Source organism: Telmatherina bonti, assembly GCF_933228915.1.
Source record: "Telmatherina bonti genome assembly, chromosome: 15".
NCBI classification, from domain to species: Eukaryota; Metazoa; Chordata; class Actinopteri; order Atheriniformes; family Telmatherinidae; genus Telmatherina; species Telmatherina bonti.
Genome location: NC_136613.1, coordinates 38,790,391 through 38,803,737, shown reverse-complemented (window position 1 = coordinate 38,803,737; position 13,347 = coordinate 38,790,391). Strand labels below are relative to the sequence as shown.

The 13,347-nt window shown below is 47.5% G+C and overlaps 1 protein-coding gene across 2 annotated transcripts in view; it reads left to right on the top strand.

Annotated features, from left to right (window-relative positions):
• ubxn4 (UBX domain protein 4) overlaps window positions 1-13,347 on the top strand; it is a 131,031-nt gene that overhangs the window by 49,221 nt on the left and 68,463 nt on the right. For both annotated transcript variants that reach the window (XM_079253733.1, XM_079253732.1), the window contains exons 3-10: window positions 639-667; window positions 822-946; window positions 3,167-3,311; window positions 3,536-3,662; window positions 5,726-5,780; window positions 11,468-11,632; window positions 11,793-11,920; window positions 13,215-13,317. In XM_079253733.1, coding sequence (XP_079109859.1) covers window positions 639-667; window positions 822-946; window positions 3,167-3,311; window positions 3,536-3,662; window positions 5,726-5,780; window positions 11,468-11,632; window positions 11,793-11,920; window positions 13,215-13,317 — 877 coding nt within the window. The remainder of the gene's footprint in view (window positions 1-638; window positions 668-821; window positions 947-3,166; window positions 3,312-3,535; window positions 3,663-5,725; window positions 5,781-11,467; window positions 11,633-11,792; window positions 11,921-13,214; window positions 13,318-13,347) is intronic.

The following is a 13,347-nucleotide window of genomic DNA, read 5'->3' as shown; positions in this document are numbered from 1 at the left end:
TGATAACTGGACTTTCGCTGCTGACAGGTGATTGACAGGTGATGGTATGTGATATGTGTCAGAGCTTCTTATCCAGCTGACCTGGTTTGTTGCCCTCACTATCAGAACCGTTCAGGTCTTCACTCCTAACAGTTCTACCGTCTCTCTGCTGGATTTCTTCTGCCTAAAGATGCTCTGCTTCTCATCCCCTCCCTGCATGTTGTAGTTTCACAGCAGCAGATTAGAGGTCATCTGGAATCAGCTCCAAGCTTTTACCTGCTTGATTAATGAGAAATTAATGAGGAAATAGCCGCCATGAGATAGCTTTAGTGTTAACTGTCTCCTAAAGAGCTGGGACTTCTACACCCAACTTCCAGTGTGAACGTGAATCGCTCAGATTAAAGCTGAACGTCTGCACTTTGAACCCACGTTGACTTGATAACTTCAACAGGAATAGGTTTTGTTGAGCAGCTTAAATATCAAAACTTGTCTAAATATATCTTGAGCTGTCAGTATAATTAATTGTTTGTACATGATTACTATAAACTTTACATGGAGGCTGTTTTTTGTCTTGTGGCCTATTAGCCTGAGAACCAGCGCCCGTTTGAATAAAATATCCACGAAACTCAGTAACTTGTGATGTGATTTTCTTTCCACAGTGATGCATGTGTGCAGTTCTCCCAGATCTGTATCCTTTTGGTGTTTTGTTGCCGTCCAAACATCGGCTGGTCTGTCTGAAAGTAAGAATGTTTGGCCAGACATGCAGTAGTGGTGAATCAGAGCTTCCTGTCCCTACTCTGAGTTTTGCTGCTCTTACTGTGGTCCTTGACTCCTGTGTGAAGACCCCGTGGTGTGCATACCCTCCAGCTTCTTCATTGGAGAAAACGGGATTCCTCTGGAGGTCATCGCTGGCAGCATGTCGCCTGAGGAACTGGTCAAGAGAATCAACAAAGTAAACGAGTTACAGGTACCAGTCTCCGATTATAAACTGTCAGCTACAAGTACAACCGGGTTCCTGCTGGTAAATCCTAACTGGTCTGGGTGAAGTGGTGAATTCCAACTGGTCTGGGTGAAGTGGTGAATTCCAACTGGTCTGGGTGAAGTGGTGAATTCCAAGTGGTGTGGGTGAGATGGTGAATTCCAAGTGGTGTGGGTGAGATGGTGAATTCCAACTGGTCTGGGTGAAGTGGTGAATTCCAACTGGTCTGGGTGAGATGGTGAATTCCAAGTGGTGTGGGTGAGATGGTGAATTCCAAGTGGTGTGGGTGAGATGGTGAATTCCAAGTGGTGTGGGTGAGATGGTGAATTCCAAGTGGTGTGGGTGAGATGGTGAATTCCAAGTGGTGTGGGTGAGATGGTGAATTCCAAGTGGTGTGGGTGAGATGGTGAATTCCAAGTGGTGTGGGTGAGATGGTGAATTCCAAGTGGTCTGGGTGAGATGGTGAATTCCAAGTGGTGTGGGTGAGATGGTGAATTCCAAGTGGTGTGGGTGAGATGGTGAATTCCAAGTGGTGTGGGTGAGATGGTGAATTCCAAGTGGTGTGGGTGAGATGGTGAATTCCAAGTGGTCTGGGTGAGATGGTGAATTCCAAGTGGTGTGGGTGAGATGGTGAATTCCAAGTGGTGTGGGTGAGATGGTGAATTCCAAGTGGTGTGGGTGAGATGGTGAATTCCAAGTGGTGTGGGTGAGATGGTGAATTCCAAGTGGTCTGGGTGAGATGGTGAATTCCAAGTGGTGTGGGTGAGATGGTGAATTCCAAGTGGTGTGGGTGAGATGGTGAATTCCAAGTGGTGTGGGTGAGATGGTGAATTCCAAGTGGTCTGGGTGAGATGGTGAATTCCAAGTGGTGTGGGTGAGATGGTGAATTCCAAGTGGTGTGGGTGAGATGGTGAATTCCAAGTGGTGTGGGTGAGATGGTGAATTCCAAGTGGTCTGGGTGAGATGGTGAATTCCAAGTGGTCTGGGTGAGATGGTGAATTCCAAGTGGTGTGGGTGAGATGGTGAATTCCAAGTGGTGTGGGTGAGATGGTGAATTCCAAGTGGTGTGGGTGAGATGGTGAATTCCAAGTGGTCTGGGTGAGATGGTGAATTCCAAGTGGTGTGGGTGAGATGGTGAATTCCAAGTGGTGTGGGTGAGATGGTGAATTCCAAGTGGTGTGGGTGAGATGGTGAATTCCAAGTGGTGTGGGTGAGATGGTGAATTCCAAGTGGTGTGGGTGAGATGGTGAATTCCAAGTGGTCTGGGTGAGATGGTGAATTCCAAGTGGTCTGGGTGAGATGGTGAATTCCAAGTGGTGTGGGTGAGATGGTGAATTCCAAGTGGTCTGGGTGAGATGGTGAATTCCAAGTGGTGTGGGTGAGATGGTGAATTCCAAGTGGTCTGGGTGAGATGGTGAATTCCAAGTGGTGTGGGTGAGATGGTGAATTCCAAGTGGTCTGGGTGAGATGGTGAATTCCAAGTGGTGTGGGTGAGATGGTGAATTCCAAGTGGTGTGGGTGAGATGGTGAATTCCAAGTGGTGTGGGTGAGATGGTGAATTCCAAGTGGTGTGGGTGAGATGGTGAATTCCAAGTGGTGTGGGTGAAAGATGAGGGATGAACTGTTTTTTTTTCTTTGTTTTTTCTTCCTGCAAGCTGATTGGTTTGTGTGGTGATTCACATTGTTTTGGTGCGACCTTCATCTTGCTGAAGTGTAAGCAGCACAAGGCCCTGACGTGACGCACATGCAGAGGAAGACACAAGGCCACACACTGATTACAGGATGTAAATTAGGGGCTTCATGTGTGTTTATTAAAGTGGAAGTACTTTCACACATGGAACTGACTAAATTCTCCCCGACTGATGAATGAGATGAAGAGAAAATGGACAAATATGAACAACGGCCCTTTGTGCCTTTATGCTACTTTTGTACAAAAATGTGTGTACAGACACGGCAGCCCAGTTTGTCTGTCCAGAATATTGCATGAGTGACATATGACAGTGGCATGGGTTGGACTTTAAAGAAATTGGATCGGTGTCGTAACTAAAATAAAAAATGGCGTATGAGTCATACATGGGTAAAAAAGGGGATTGGGCTGCAGTGTGAACGGAGCCTTTGTGGAGGGGGTGTAGTCAGCCTTGATCGTTTTTAGACCTGGACTACAGCAGGAAGGCATTTGTTCTGACTTGTTGACTTGTTTTCTGACAGATGTGTAGCAGGGAAACTGGAAATGCTTCAGCTCTACCACAGACCAGTAACCCTGCAAAGACCAGTTCACCAGACAGCACAACAGCAGAACCCGCCTCAGATCCAGAAGTTCCTGCTGGGTTGGCAGCAGCAGAAACATCCAGAGGTGTGTTAACCTTCATCACTCAGTCTTCTGGTTAGTGGGTGTGACTGGGGCTTTGCCCATATCAAACTGGTGTTAAACTGGTTACAGATGCTGTTTCAGTCCAAAACTCAGTTGTAAATTAATATTTCTCCTTTTAACATCCCTAAACCAAAACAAAAATTATAATCATGGCTCAATCCTGGATTAATTCCTTTCTTCTTTGTTTTTCCGTCCTTGTCTCTTAGCGCATCTCTCAAGTCAAACAGATGATGGAAATTTCTCAAGCACAAAGCCTCTTGCAGAGAATGCTTCCTCCGATCGTTCTGCATGGGGTTCAGAGACTGAGGAAAACCTGGATGCTAAGGTGGAAAGGTGGTGAACTTCCCTTGGTGGAACTTTACACATCTCTGAGATTAGAGTTTTTTGTATTATAAATAAAAACTTTATTCACAGACATATTATCAGTACCAGATTAAAAAAAACGCGTACGTCAGCGTAGAAAAAGGGTATAGGCGGGGCGTACGTCAGCGTAGGACAGGGTGTAGGCGGGGCGTACGTCAGCGTAGGACAGGGTGTAGGCGGGGCATACGTCAGCGTAGGACAGGGTGTAGGCGGGGCGTACGTCAGCGTAGGACAGGGTGTAGGCGGGGCGTACGTCAGCGTAGGACAGGGTGTAGGCGGGGCGTACGTCAGCGTAGGACAGGATGTAGGCGGGGCGTACGTCAGCGTAGGACAGGGTGTAGGCGGGGCGTACGTCAGCGTAGAAAAAGGGTATAGGCGGGGCGTACGTCAGCGTAGGACAGGGTGTAGGCGGGGCGTACGTCAGCGTAGGACAGGGTGTAGGCGGGGCGTACGTCAGCGTAGAAAAAGGGTATAGGCGGGGCGTACGTCAGCGTAGGACAGGGTGTCGGCGGGGCGTACGTCAGCGTAGGACAGGGTGTAGGCGGGGCGTACGTCAGCGTAGGACAGGGTGTAGGCGGGGCGTACGTCAGCGTAGGACAGGGTGTAGGCGGGGCGTACGTCAGCGTAGGATAGGATGTAGGCGGGGCGTACGTCAGCGTAGGACAGGGTGTAGGCGGGGCGTACGTCAGCGTAGGACAGGGTGTAGGCGGGGCGTACGTCAGCGTAGGACAAGGTGTAGGCGGGGCGTACGTCAGCGTAGGACAGGGTGTAGGCGGGGCGTACGTCAGCGTAGGACAGGGTGTAGGCGGGGCGTACGTCAGCGTAGGACAGGGTGTAGGCGGGGCGTACGTCAGCGTAGGACAGGATGTAGGCGGGGCGTACGTCAGCGTAGGACAGGATGTAGGCGGGGCGTACGTCAGCGTAGGACAGGATGTAGGCGGGGCGTACGTCAGCGTAGGACAGGGTGTAGGCGGGGCGTACGTCAGCGTAGGACAGGGTGTAGGCGGGGCGTACGTAAGCGTAGGACAGGTTGTAGGCGGGGCGTACGTCAGCGTAGGACAGGGTGTAGGCGGGGCGTACGTCAGCGTAGGACAGGGTGTCGGCGGGGCGTACGTCAGCGTAGGACAGGATGTAGGCGGGGCGTACGTCAGCGTAGGACAGGGTGTAGGCGGGGCGTACGTTAGCGTAGAAAAAGGGTATAGGCGGGGCGTACGTCAGCGTAGGACAGGGTGTAGGCGGGGCGTACGTCAGCGTAGGACAGGGTGTAGGCGGGGCGTACGTCAGCGTAGGACAGGGTGTAGGCGGGGCGTACGTCAGCGTAGGACAGGGTGTAGGCGGGGCGTACGTCAGCGTAGGACAGGATGGGTGTAGGCGGGGCGTACGTCAGCGTAGGACAGGATGTAGGCGGGGCGTACGTCAGCGTAGGACAGGGTGTAGGCGGGGCGTACGTCAGCGTAGGACAGGGTGTAGGCGGGGCGTACGTCAGCGTAGGACAGGGTGTAGGCGGGGCGTACGTCAGCGTAGGACAAGGTGTAGGCGGGGCGTACGTCAGCGTAGGACAGGGTGTAGGCGGGGCGTACGTCAGCGTAGGACAGGGTGTAGGCGGGGCGTACGTCAGCGTAGGACAGGGTGTAGGCGGGGCGTACGTCAGCGTAGGACAGGGTGTAGGCGGGGCGTACGTCAGCGTAGGACAGGGTGTAGGCGGGGCGTACGTCAGCGTAGGACAGGGTGTAGGCGGGGCGTACGTCAGCGTAGAAAAAGGGTATAGGCGGGGCGTACGTCAGCGTAGGACAGGATGTAGGCGGGGCGTACGTCAGCGTAGGACAGGGTGTAGGTTTGTGTAGGATGCGGCATGCGATGCGATATTATGAGATTCTCATAAATACAGAATTGTCTACATCATGAGTGTCCTATAAATCGTTCATATAGTTCCTGTGTAAATTAAAAACCTTGGGGAAACGTGTAAATTCAGTGCTTATATATCTATTATGATTTTATTAAATATTTTAATTATTAATCATGTTTTTTGTCAGATTAACTAAGAAGCTGGAGGAGAGACGAGAGCAAAAGAAGAGAGGAGAAGAAGAGGTGATAAGAACACACTGTTTTAGATCATACATCCCTACACTGTCTGCTGATGGATATTTCTGATGAACATCATCTGATGACAACTAATAAGTCATTCCTCAGAACGAGTAAACTAATCCCAGGAACGAGTAAACTAATCCCAGGAACGAGTAAACGAATCTCAGGAACGAGTAAACGAATCTCAGGAACGAGTAAACGAATCCCAGGAACGAGTAAACGAAGCCGAGGAACGAGTAAACGAAGCCGAGGAACGAGTAAACTAATCCCAGGAACGAGTAAACTAATCCCAGGAACGAGTAAACTAATCCCAGGAACGAGTAAACGAATCCCAGGAACGAGTAAACGAAGCCGAGGAACGAGTAAGCTAATCCCAGGAACGAGTGAACTAATCCCAGGAATGATTAAAGTAATCCAGGAATGATTAAAGTAATCCAGGAACGAGTAAAGTAGTCCAGGAACGAGTAAAGTAGTCCAGGAACGAGTAAAGTAGTCCAGGAACGAGTAAAGTAGTCCAGGAACGCGTAAAGTAATCCCAGGAACGCGTAAAGTAATCCCAGGAACGCGTAAAGTAGCCCACGAACGGGTAAAGTAGCCCACGAACGGGTAAAGTAGCCCACGGACGAGTAAAGTAATCCCAGGGACGAGTAAAGTAATCCCAGGGACGAGTAAAGTAATCCAGGAACGAGGGAAGTAATCCAGGAACGAGGGAAGTAATCCAGGAACGAGGAAAGTAATCCAGGAACGAGGAAAGTAATCCAAGGAACGAGTAAAGTAATCCTAGGAACAAGGAAAGTAATCCTAGGAACGAGGAAACCAAGCCAGGAACGGGTAAAGTAATCCCAGGAACGAGTCAAGTAATCCCAGGAACGAGTCAAGTAATCCCAGGAACGAATGACCTAATCCCAGGAACGAATGACCTAATCCCAGGAACGAGTGAACTAATCCCAGGAACTCGTAAAGTAGTCCAGGAACTCGTAAAGTAGTCCAGGAACGGGTAAAGTAGTCCAGGAACGAGTCAAGTAGTCCAGGAACGAGTCAAGTAGTCCAGGAACGAGTCAAGTAATCCCAGGAACGAGTCAAGTAATCCCAGGAACGAGTCAAGTAATCCCAGGAACGAATGACCTAATCCCAGGAACGAGTGAACTAATCCCAGGAACGAGTGAACTAATCCCAGGAACGGGTAAAGTAGTCCAGGAACGAGTAAAGTAGTCCAGGAACGAGTAAAGTAGTCCAGGAACGAGTAAAGTAGTCCAGGAACGAGTAAAGTAGTCCAGGAACGGGTCAAGTAGTCCAGGAACGGGTAAAGTAATCCAGGAACGAGTAAAGTAGTAAAAGAACGAGTAAAAGTAGTCCAGGGACGAGTAAAGTAGTCCAGGGATCCAGGAACGAGTAAAGTTATCCTCGGAACGAGTGAAGTAATCATCAAAACGAGGAAAGTAATCCTAGAAACAAGTATAGTAATCCCAGGATTGAGGAAAGTAATCCCAGGAACGAGGAAAGTAATCCAGGAACGAGGAAAGTAATCCAGGAACGGGTAAAGTAATCCAGTAATGAGAAAAGTAATCCAGGAACGAATAAAGTTATCCTCGGAACGAGTGAAGTAATCATCAAAACGAGGAAAGTAATCCTAGGAACGAGGAAAGTAATCCAGGAACGAGTAAAGTAATCCAGTAATGAGGAAAGTAATCCAGGAACGAGAAAAGTAATCCTAGGAACGAGGAAAGTAATCCCAGGAACGAGGAAAGTAATCCAGGAACGAGGAAAGTAATCCCAGGAACGAGGAAAGTAATCCCAGGAACGAGGAAAGTAATCCAGGAACGAGGAAAGTAATCCAAGAACGAGGAAAGTAATCCCAGGAACGAGTAAAGTAATCCTAGGAACGATTAAAGTAGTCCAGGAATGAATAAAGTAATCCTAGGAACGATTAAAGTAGTCCAGGAACAAATAAAGTAATCCCAGGAACGAAGAAAGTAATCCCAGGAACGAGGAAAGTGATCCCAGGAACGAGGAAAATGATCCCAGGAACGAGGAAAGTAATCCAGGAACGAGGAAAGTAATCCAGGAACGAAGAAAGTAATCCCAGGAACGAGTAAAGTAATCCTAGGAACGATTAAAGTAGTCCAGGAATGAATAAAGTAATCCTAGGAACGATTAAAGTAGTCCAGGAACAAATAAAGTAATCCCAGGAACGAGGAAAGTAATCCCAGGAACGAGGAAAGTAATCCCAGGAACGAGGAAAGTGATCCCAGGAACGAGGAAAATGATCCCAGGAACGAATAAAGTAATCCCAGGAACGAGGAAAGTAACCCAGGAACGAAGAAAGTAATCCCAGGAACGAGGAAAGTAATCCTAGGAACGATTAAAGTAGTCCAGGAACGAATAAAGTAATCCCAGGAACGAGTAAAGTAATCCAGGAACGAGGAAACTAATCCCAGGAACGAGGAAAGTAATCCCAGGAACGAGTAAAGTAATCCTAGGAACGATTAAAGTAGTCCAGGAACGAATAAAGTAATCCTAGGAACGATTAAAGTAGTCCAGGAACAAATAAAGTAATCCCAGGAACGAGGAAAGTGATCCCAGGAACGAGGAAAGTGATCCCAGGAACGAGGGAAATGATCCCAGGAACAAGGAAAGTAATCCCAGGAACGAGGAAACCAAGCCAGGAACGGGTAAAGTAGTCCAGGGATGAGTAAAGTAGTCCAGGGATGAGTAAAGTAGTAAAGGAACGAGTAAAGTAGTAAAGGAACGAGTAAAGTAGTAAAGGAACCAGTCAAGTAGTCCAGGAACCAGTCAAGTAGTCCAGGAACCAGTCAAGTAGTACAGGAACCAGTCAAGTAGTACAGGAACCAGTCAAGTAGTCCAGGAACCAGTCAAGTAGTCCAGGAACCAGTCAAGTAGTCCCAGGAACGAGTCAAGTAATCCCAGGAACGAGTCAAGTAATCCCAGGAACGAGTCAAGTAATCCCAGGAACGAGTCAAGTAATCCCAGGAACGAATTACCTAATCCCAGGAACGAGTGAACTAATCCCAGGAACGGGTAAAGTAGTCCAGGAACTCGTAAAGTAGTCCAGGAACTCGTAAAGTAGTCCAGGAACTCGTAAAGTAGTCCAGGAACGGGTAAAGTAGTCCCGGAACGAGTAAAGTAGTCCAGGAACGAGTAAAGTAGTCCAGGAACGAGTAAAGTAGTCCAGGAACGGGTCAAGTAGTCCAGGAACGGGTAAAGTAATCCAGGAACGAGTAAAGTAGTAAAAGAACGAGTAAAAGTAGTCCAGGGACGAGTAAAGTTATCCTCGGAACGAGTGAAGTAATCATCAAAACGAGGAAAGTAATCCTAGAAACAAGTATAGTAATCCCAGGATTGAGGAAAGTAATCCCAGGAACGAGGAAAGTAATCCAGGAACGAGGAAAGTAATCCAGGAACGGGTAAAGTAATCCAGTAATGAGAAAAGTAATCCAGGAACGAATAAAGTTATCCTCGGAACGAGTGAAGTAATCATCAAAACGAGGAAAGTAATCCTAGGAACGAGGAAAGTAATCCAGGAACGAGTAAAGTAATCCAGTAATGAGGAAAGTAATCCAGGAACGAGAAAAGTAATCCTAGGAACGAGGAAAGTAATCCCAGGAACGAGGAAAGTAATCCAGGAACGAGGAAAGTAATCCCAGGAACGAGGAAAGTAATCCCAGGAACGAGGAAAGTAATCCAGGAACGAGGAAAGTAATCCAAGAACGAGGAAAGTAATCCCAGGAACGAAGAAAGTAATCCCAGGAACGAGTAAAGTAATCCTAGGAACGATTAAAGTAGTCCAGGAATGAATAAAGTAATCCTAGGAACGATTAAAGTAGTCCAGGAACAAATAAAGTAATCCCAGGAACGAGGAAAGTAATCCCAGGAACGAGGAAAGTAATCCCAGGAACGAGGAAAGTGATCCCAGGAACGAGGAAAATGATCCCAGGAACGAATAAAGTAATCCCAGGAACGAGGAAAGTAACCCAGGAACGAAGAAAGTAATCCCAGGAACGAGGAAAGTAATCCTAGGAACGATTAAAGTAGTCCAGGAACGAATAAAGTAATCCCAGGAACGAGTAAAGTAATCCAGGAACGAGGAAACTAATCCCAGGAACGAGGAAAGTAATCCCAGGAACGAGTAAAGTAATCCTAGGAACGATTAAAGTAGTCCAGGAACGAATAAAGTAATCCTAGGAACGAGGAAAGTAACCCAGGAACGAAGAAAGTAATCCCAGGAACGAGGAAAGTAATCCTAGGAACGATTAAAGTAGTCCAGGAACGAATAAAGTAATCCCAGGAACGAGTAAAGTAATCCCAGGAACGAGGAAAGTAATCCTAGGAACGAGTAAAGTAATCCTAGGAACGATTAAAGTAGTCCAGGAACGAATAAAGTTATCCTCGGAACGAGTGAAGTAATCATCAAAACGAGGAAAGTAATCCTAGGAACGAGGAAAGTAATCCAGGAACGAGTAAAGTAATCCAGTAATGAGGAAAGTAATCCAGGAACGAGGAAAGTAATCCCAGGAACGAGGAAAGTAATCCCAGGAACGAGGAAAGTAATCCCAGGAACGAGGAAAGTAATCCAGGAACGAAGAAAGTAATCCCAGGAACGATTAAAGTAGTCCAGGAATGAATAAAGTAATCCTAGGAACGATTAAAGTAGTCCAGGAACAAATAAAGTAATCCCAGGAACGAGGAAAGTGATCCCAGGAACGAGGAAAGTGATCCCAGGAACGAGGAAAGTGATCCCAGGAACGAGGAAAGTGATCCCAGGAACGAGGAAAATGATCCCAGGAACGAGGAAAGTAATCCAGGAACGAGGAAAGTAATCCAGGAACGAGGAAAGTAATCCCAGGAACGAGTAAAGTAATCCTAGGAACGAGTAAAGTAATCCTAGGAACGAATAAAGTAATCCCAGGAACGAGGAAAGTAATCCAGGAACGAAGAAAGTAATCCCAGGAACGAGTAAAGTAATCCTAGGAACGATTAAAGTAGTCCAGGAACGAATAAAGTAATCCCAGGAACGAGGAAAGTAATCCAGGAACGAAGAAAGTAATCCCAGGAACGAGTAAAGTAATCCTAGGAACGAATAAAGTAATCCATTACCAGAGCATGCGGAATGGGTTGGGACGATGTTCATTATGTTAATTTAGAGCAGAATGAATGTTTACATGAGGGGTTTTTATTCCTGGAGGCCAGAATCCTGCAGGTTTTCCATGTTTCTCTGCTCCAACGCACCTGACTGAAATGAATCTGTCAGAACTTCGTTGACTGTTGGATCCCTTTAATGGAAGCCAGGTGTGTTGGAGCAGGGATACATGGAGCCCCTGCAGGCTTTTGGACCTTTGTGGTTTAGATGAAGAAATAATCAGTTTAGATATAAAATGGGAATAAACCGTCCAGTTAGTTTAGAACTAGGTGTGAAGAAGAAATGCGTGGAAATGGTTTTCCGTCCAGTGAACATGACCAGTCTGGTCCAACTCTCCCATCATCAGGGCAGCTCTTGGTAAAAACTTTATCTTATGAAGACTCTTACTCTGTCATCAGAGCCGAATGTGGTCCAACAAAGTGTGTGAGTTTATTCTGAATGGGTTCAGTTTTTGTGGGTCGGACGGAGTTGTGATTTATCCCTTTCAGTTTGTTCCAGGTGACTCATTGTCAGGTGTGTTTGCATCCTGCAGGCAGGTATCAGGAAAGAAGTGGAGCGCAGGCAGCTGGGGAAAAACATGCAGGACTTTAAGAGGAAACAGGAAGAGGAGAAAACCAAGAGACTGCTGGAGGAAAGGAACCGAGAGAAGGCAGAGGAGAAGGCCGCCAGGGAGCGTGTCAAACAGCAGATCGCCATGGTAACAATATTCATCTGTATCCTCTCATGTACAGGGCGGGAAAAACTTCAGCCATGTAAAAATATCCATTTATTTATGTGAGAAATTAAATCTGCAAGGTTTTCAGGAGATGATATGGTATCTGGTTGTATCTGTCCCCAAATGTCTGTTTGCCTTGCAGGACCGAGCTGAAAGAGCTGCCCGCTACGCTAAGACCCAGGAGGAAGAAGCCGCTGCTAAGCAGGCTCTTATACGGGCCCGACAGGCAGACCAGGAGGCCAGGAAGGAAACATTACTCAGAGAGCGGAGGTAACGGCACCATGGAAGACTCCTTCATATCAGTTTCATCATCAAAACATTCTTCCAGTTAAACATGAAAACTCCAAGAAATAATTTTTTGGTTCAGTATAAACCAGTTTGTACTCCCAGTTCGCATACTGACATGTTTCAATGCAGACGTGACGTTTCCATGCAGACGTGACGTTTCCATGGAGGCGTGACGTTTCCATGCAGACGTGACGTTTCCATGCAGACGTGACGTTTCCATGGAGGCGTGACGTTTCCATGCAGACGTGACGTTTCCATGCAGACGTGACGTTTCCATGCAGACGTGACGTTTCCATGCAGACGTGACGTTTCCATGCAGACGTGACGTTTCCATGGAGGCGTGACGTTTCCATGCAGACGTGACGTTTCCATGGAGGCGTGACGTTTCCATGCAGACGTGACGTTTCCATGCAGACGTGACGTTTCCATGGAGGCGTGACGTTTCCATGCAGACGTGACGTTTCCATGCAGACGTGACGTTTCCATGCAGGCGTGACGTTTCCATGCAGGCGTGACGTTTCCATGCAGACGTGACGTTTCCATGCAGGCGTGACGTTTCCATGCAGACGTGACGTTTCCATGCAGACGTGACGTTTCCATGCAGACGTGACGTTTCCATGCAGGCGTGACGTTTCCATGCAGGCGTGACGTTTCCATGCAGACGTGACGTTTCCATGCAGACGTGACGTTTCCATGCAGGCGTGACGTTTCCATGCAGACGTGACGTTTCCATGCAGGCGTGACGTTTCCATGCAGACGTGACGTTTCCATGCAGACGTGACGTTTCCATGCAGGCGTGACGTTTCCATGGAGACGTGACGTTCAGCCTCAGCTGTCAAATTCTGAGGCTAAAATGATGATCCATAACACAGATAAATATATCATAGAAGAATATGTTCTAGATGAATACATGTCTGGGCTAAGTCTGGTTCAATTGCATTGTACCAGACTTAGCCCAGGTATTTGTGGTCTGGGGCAAGTAAACAAATAGTCAAATAAAAACAGTATGAATGCCTTTAAACAAGCCACAGCTGTAATAGTAGAATCAAACCGATTAACCTAACTTAATAACGATCCTGCTAATCAATAGCAAGAGTCGATCAGCCAGAACTGTTGGCAGGACTGGTTCGTCCAATCCATGTCTTTCTTCCACGTGAAAATATCTGAAAGTAAATTTGTTCCATTCCTAAATGAAATGGCAGGGTGTGTTCTCGTTTCTCTGGACTTCAGGAAACTGTAGAGAGCAACGTCTAAACGTGTGTTTCTGTGTGCTTAGTACCATTGCAAGGATCCAGTTCCGGCTACCAGACGGCTCGTCCTTCACCAACCAGTTCCCGTCTCAGAGCAGACTCCAGGAGGCCTGGGACTTCGCTGTTCAGGTCTGACCCCAGTTCTTCCCCTGTCCAGTG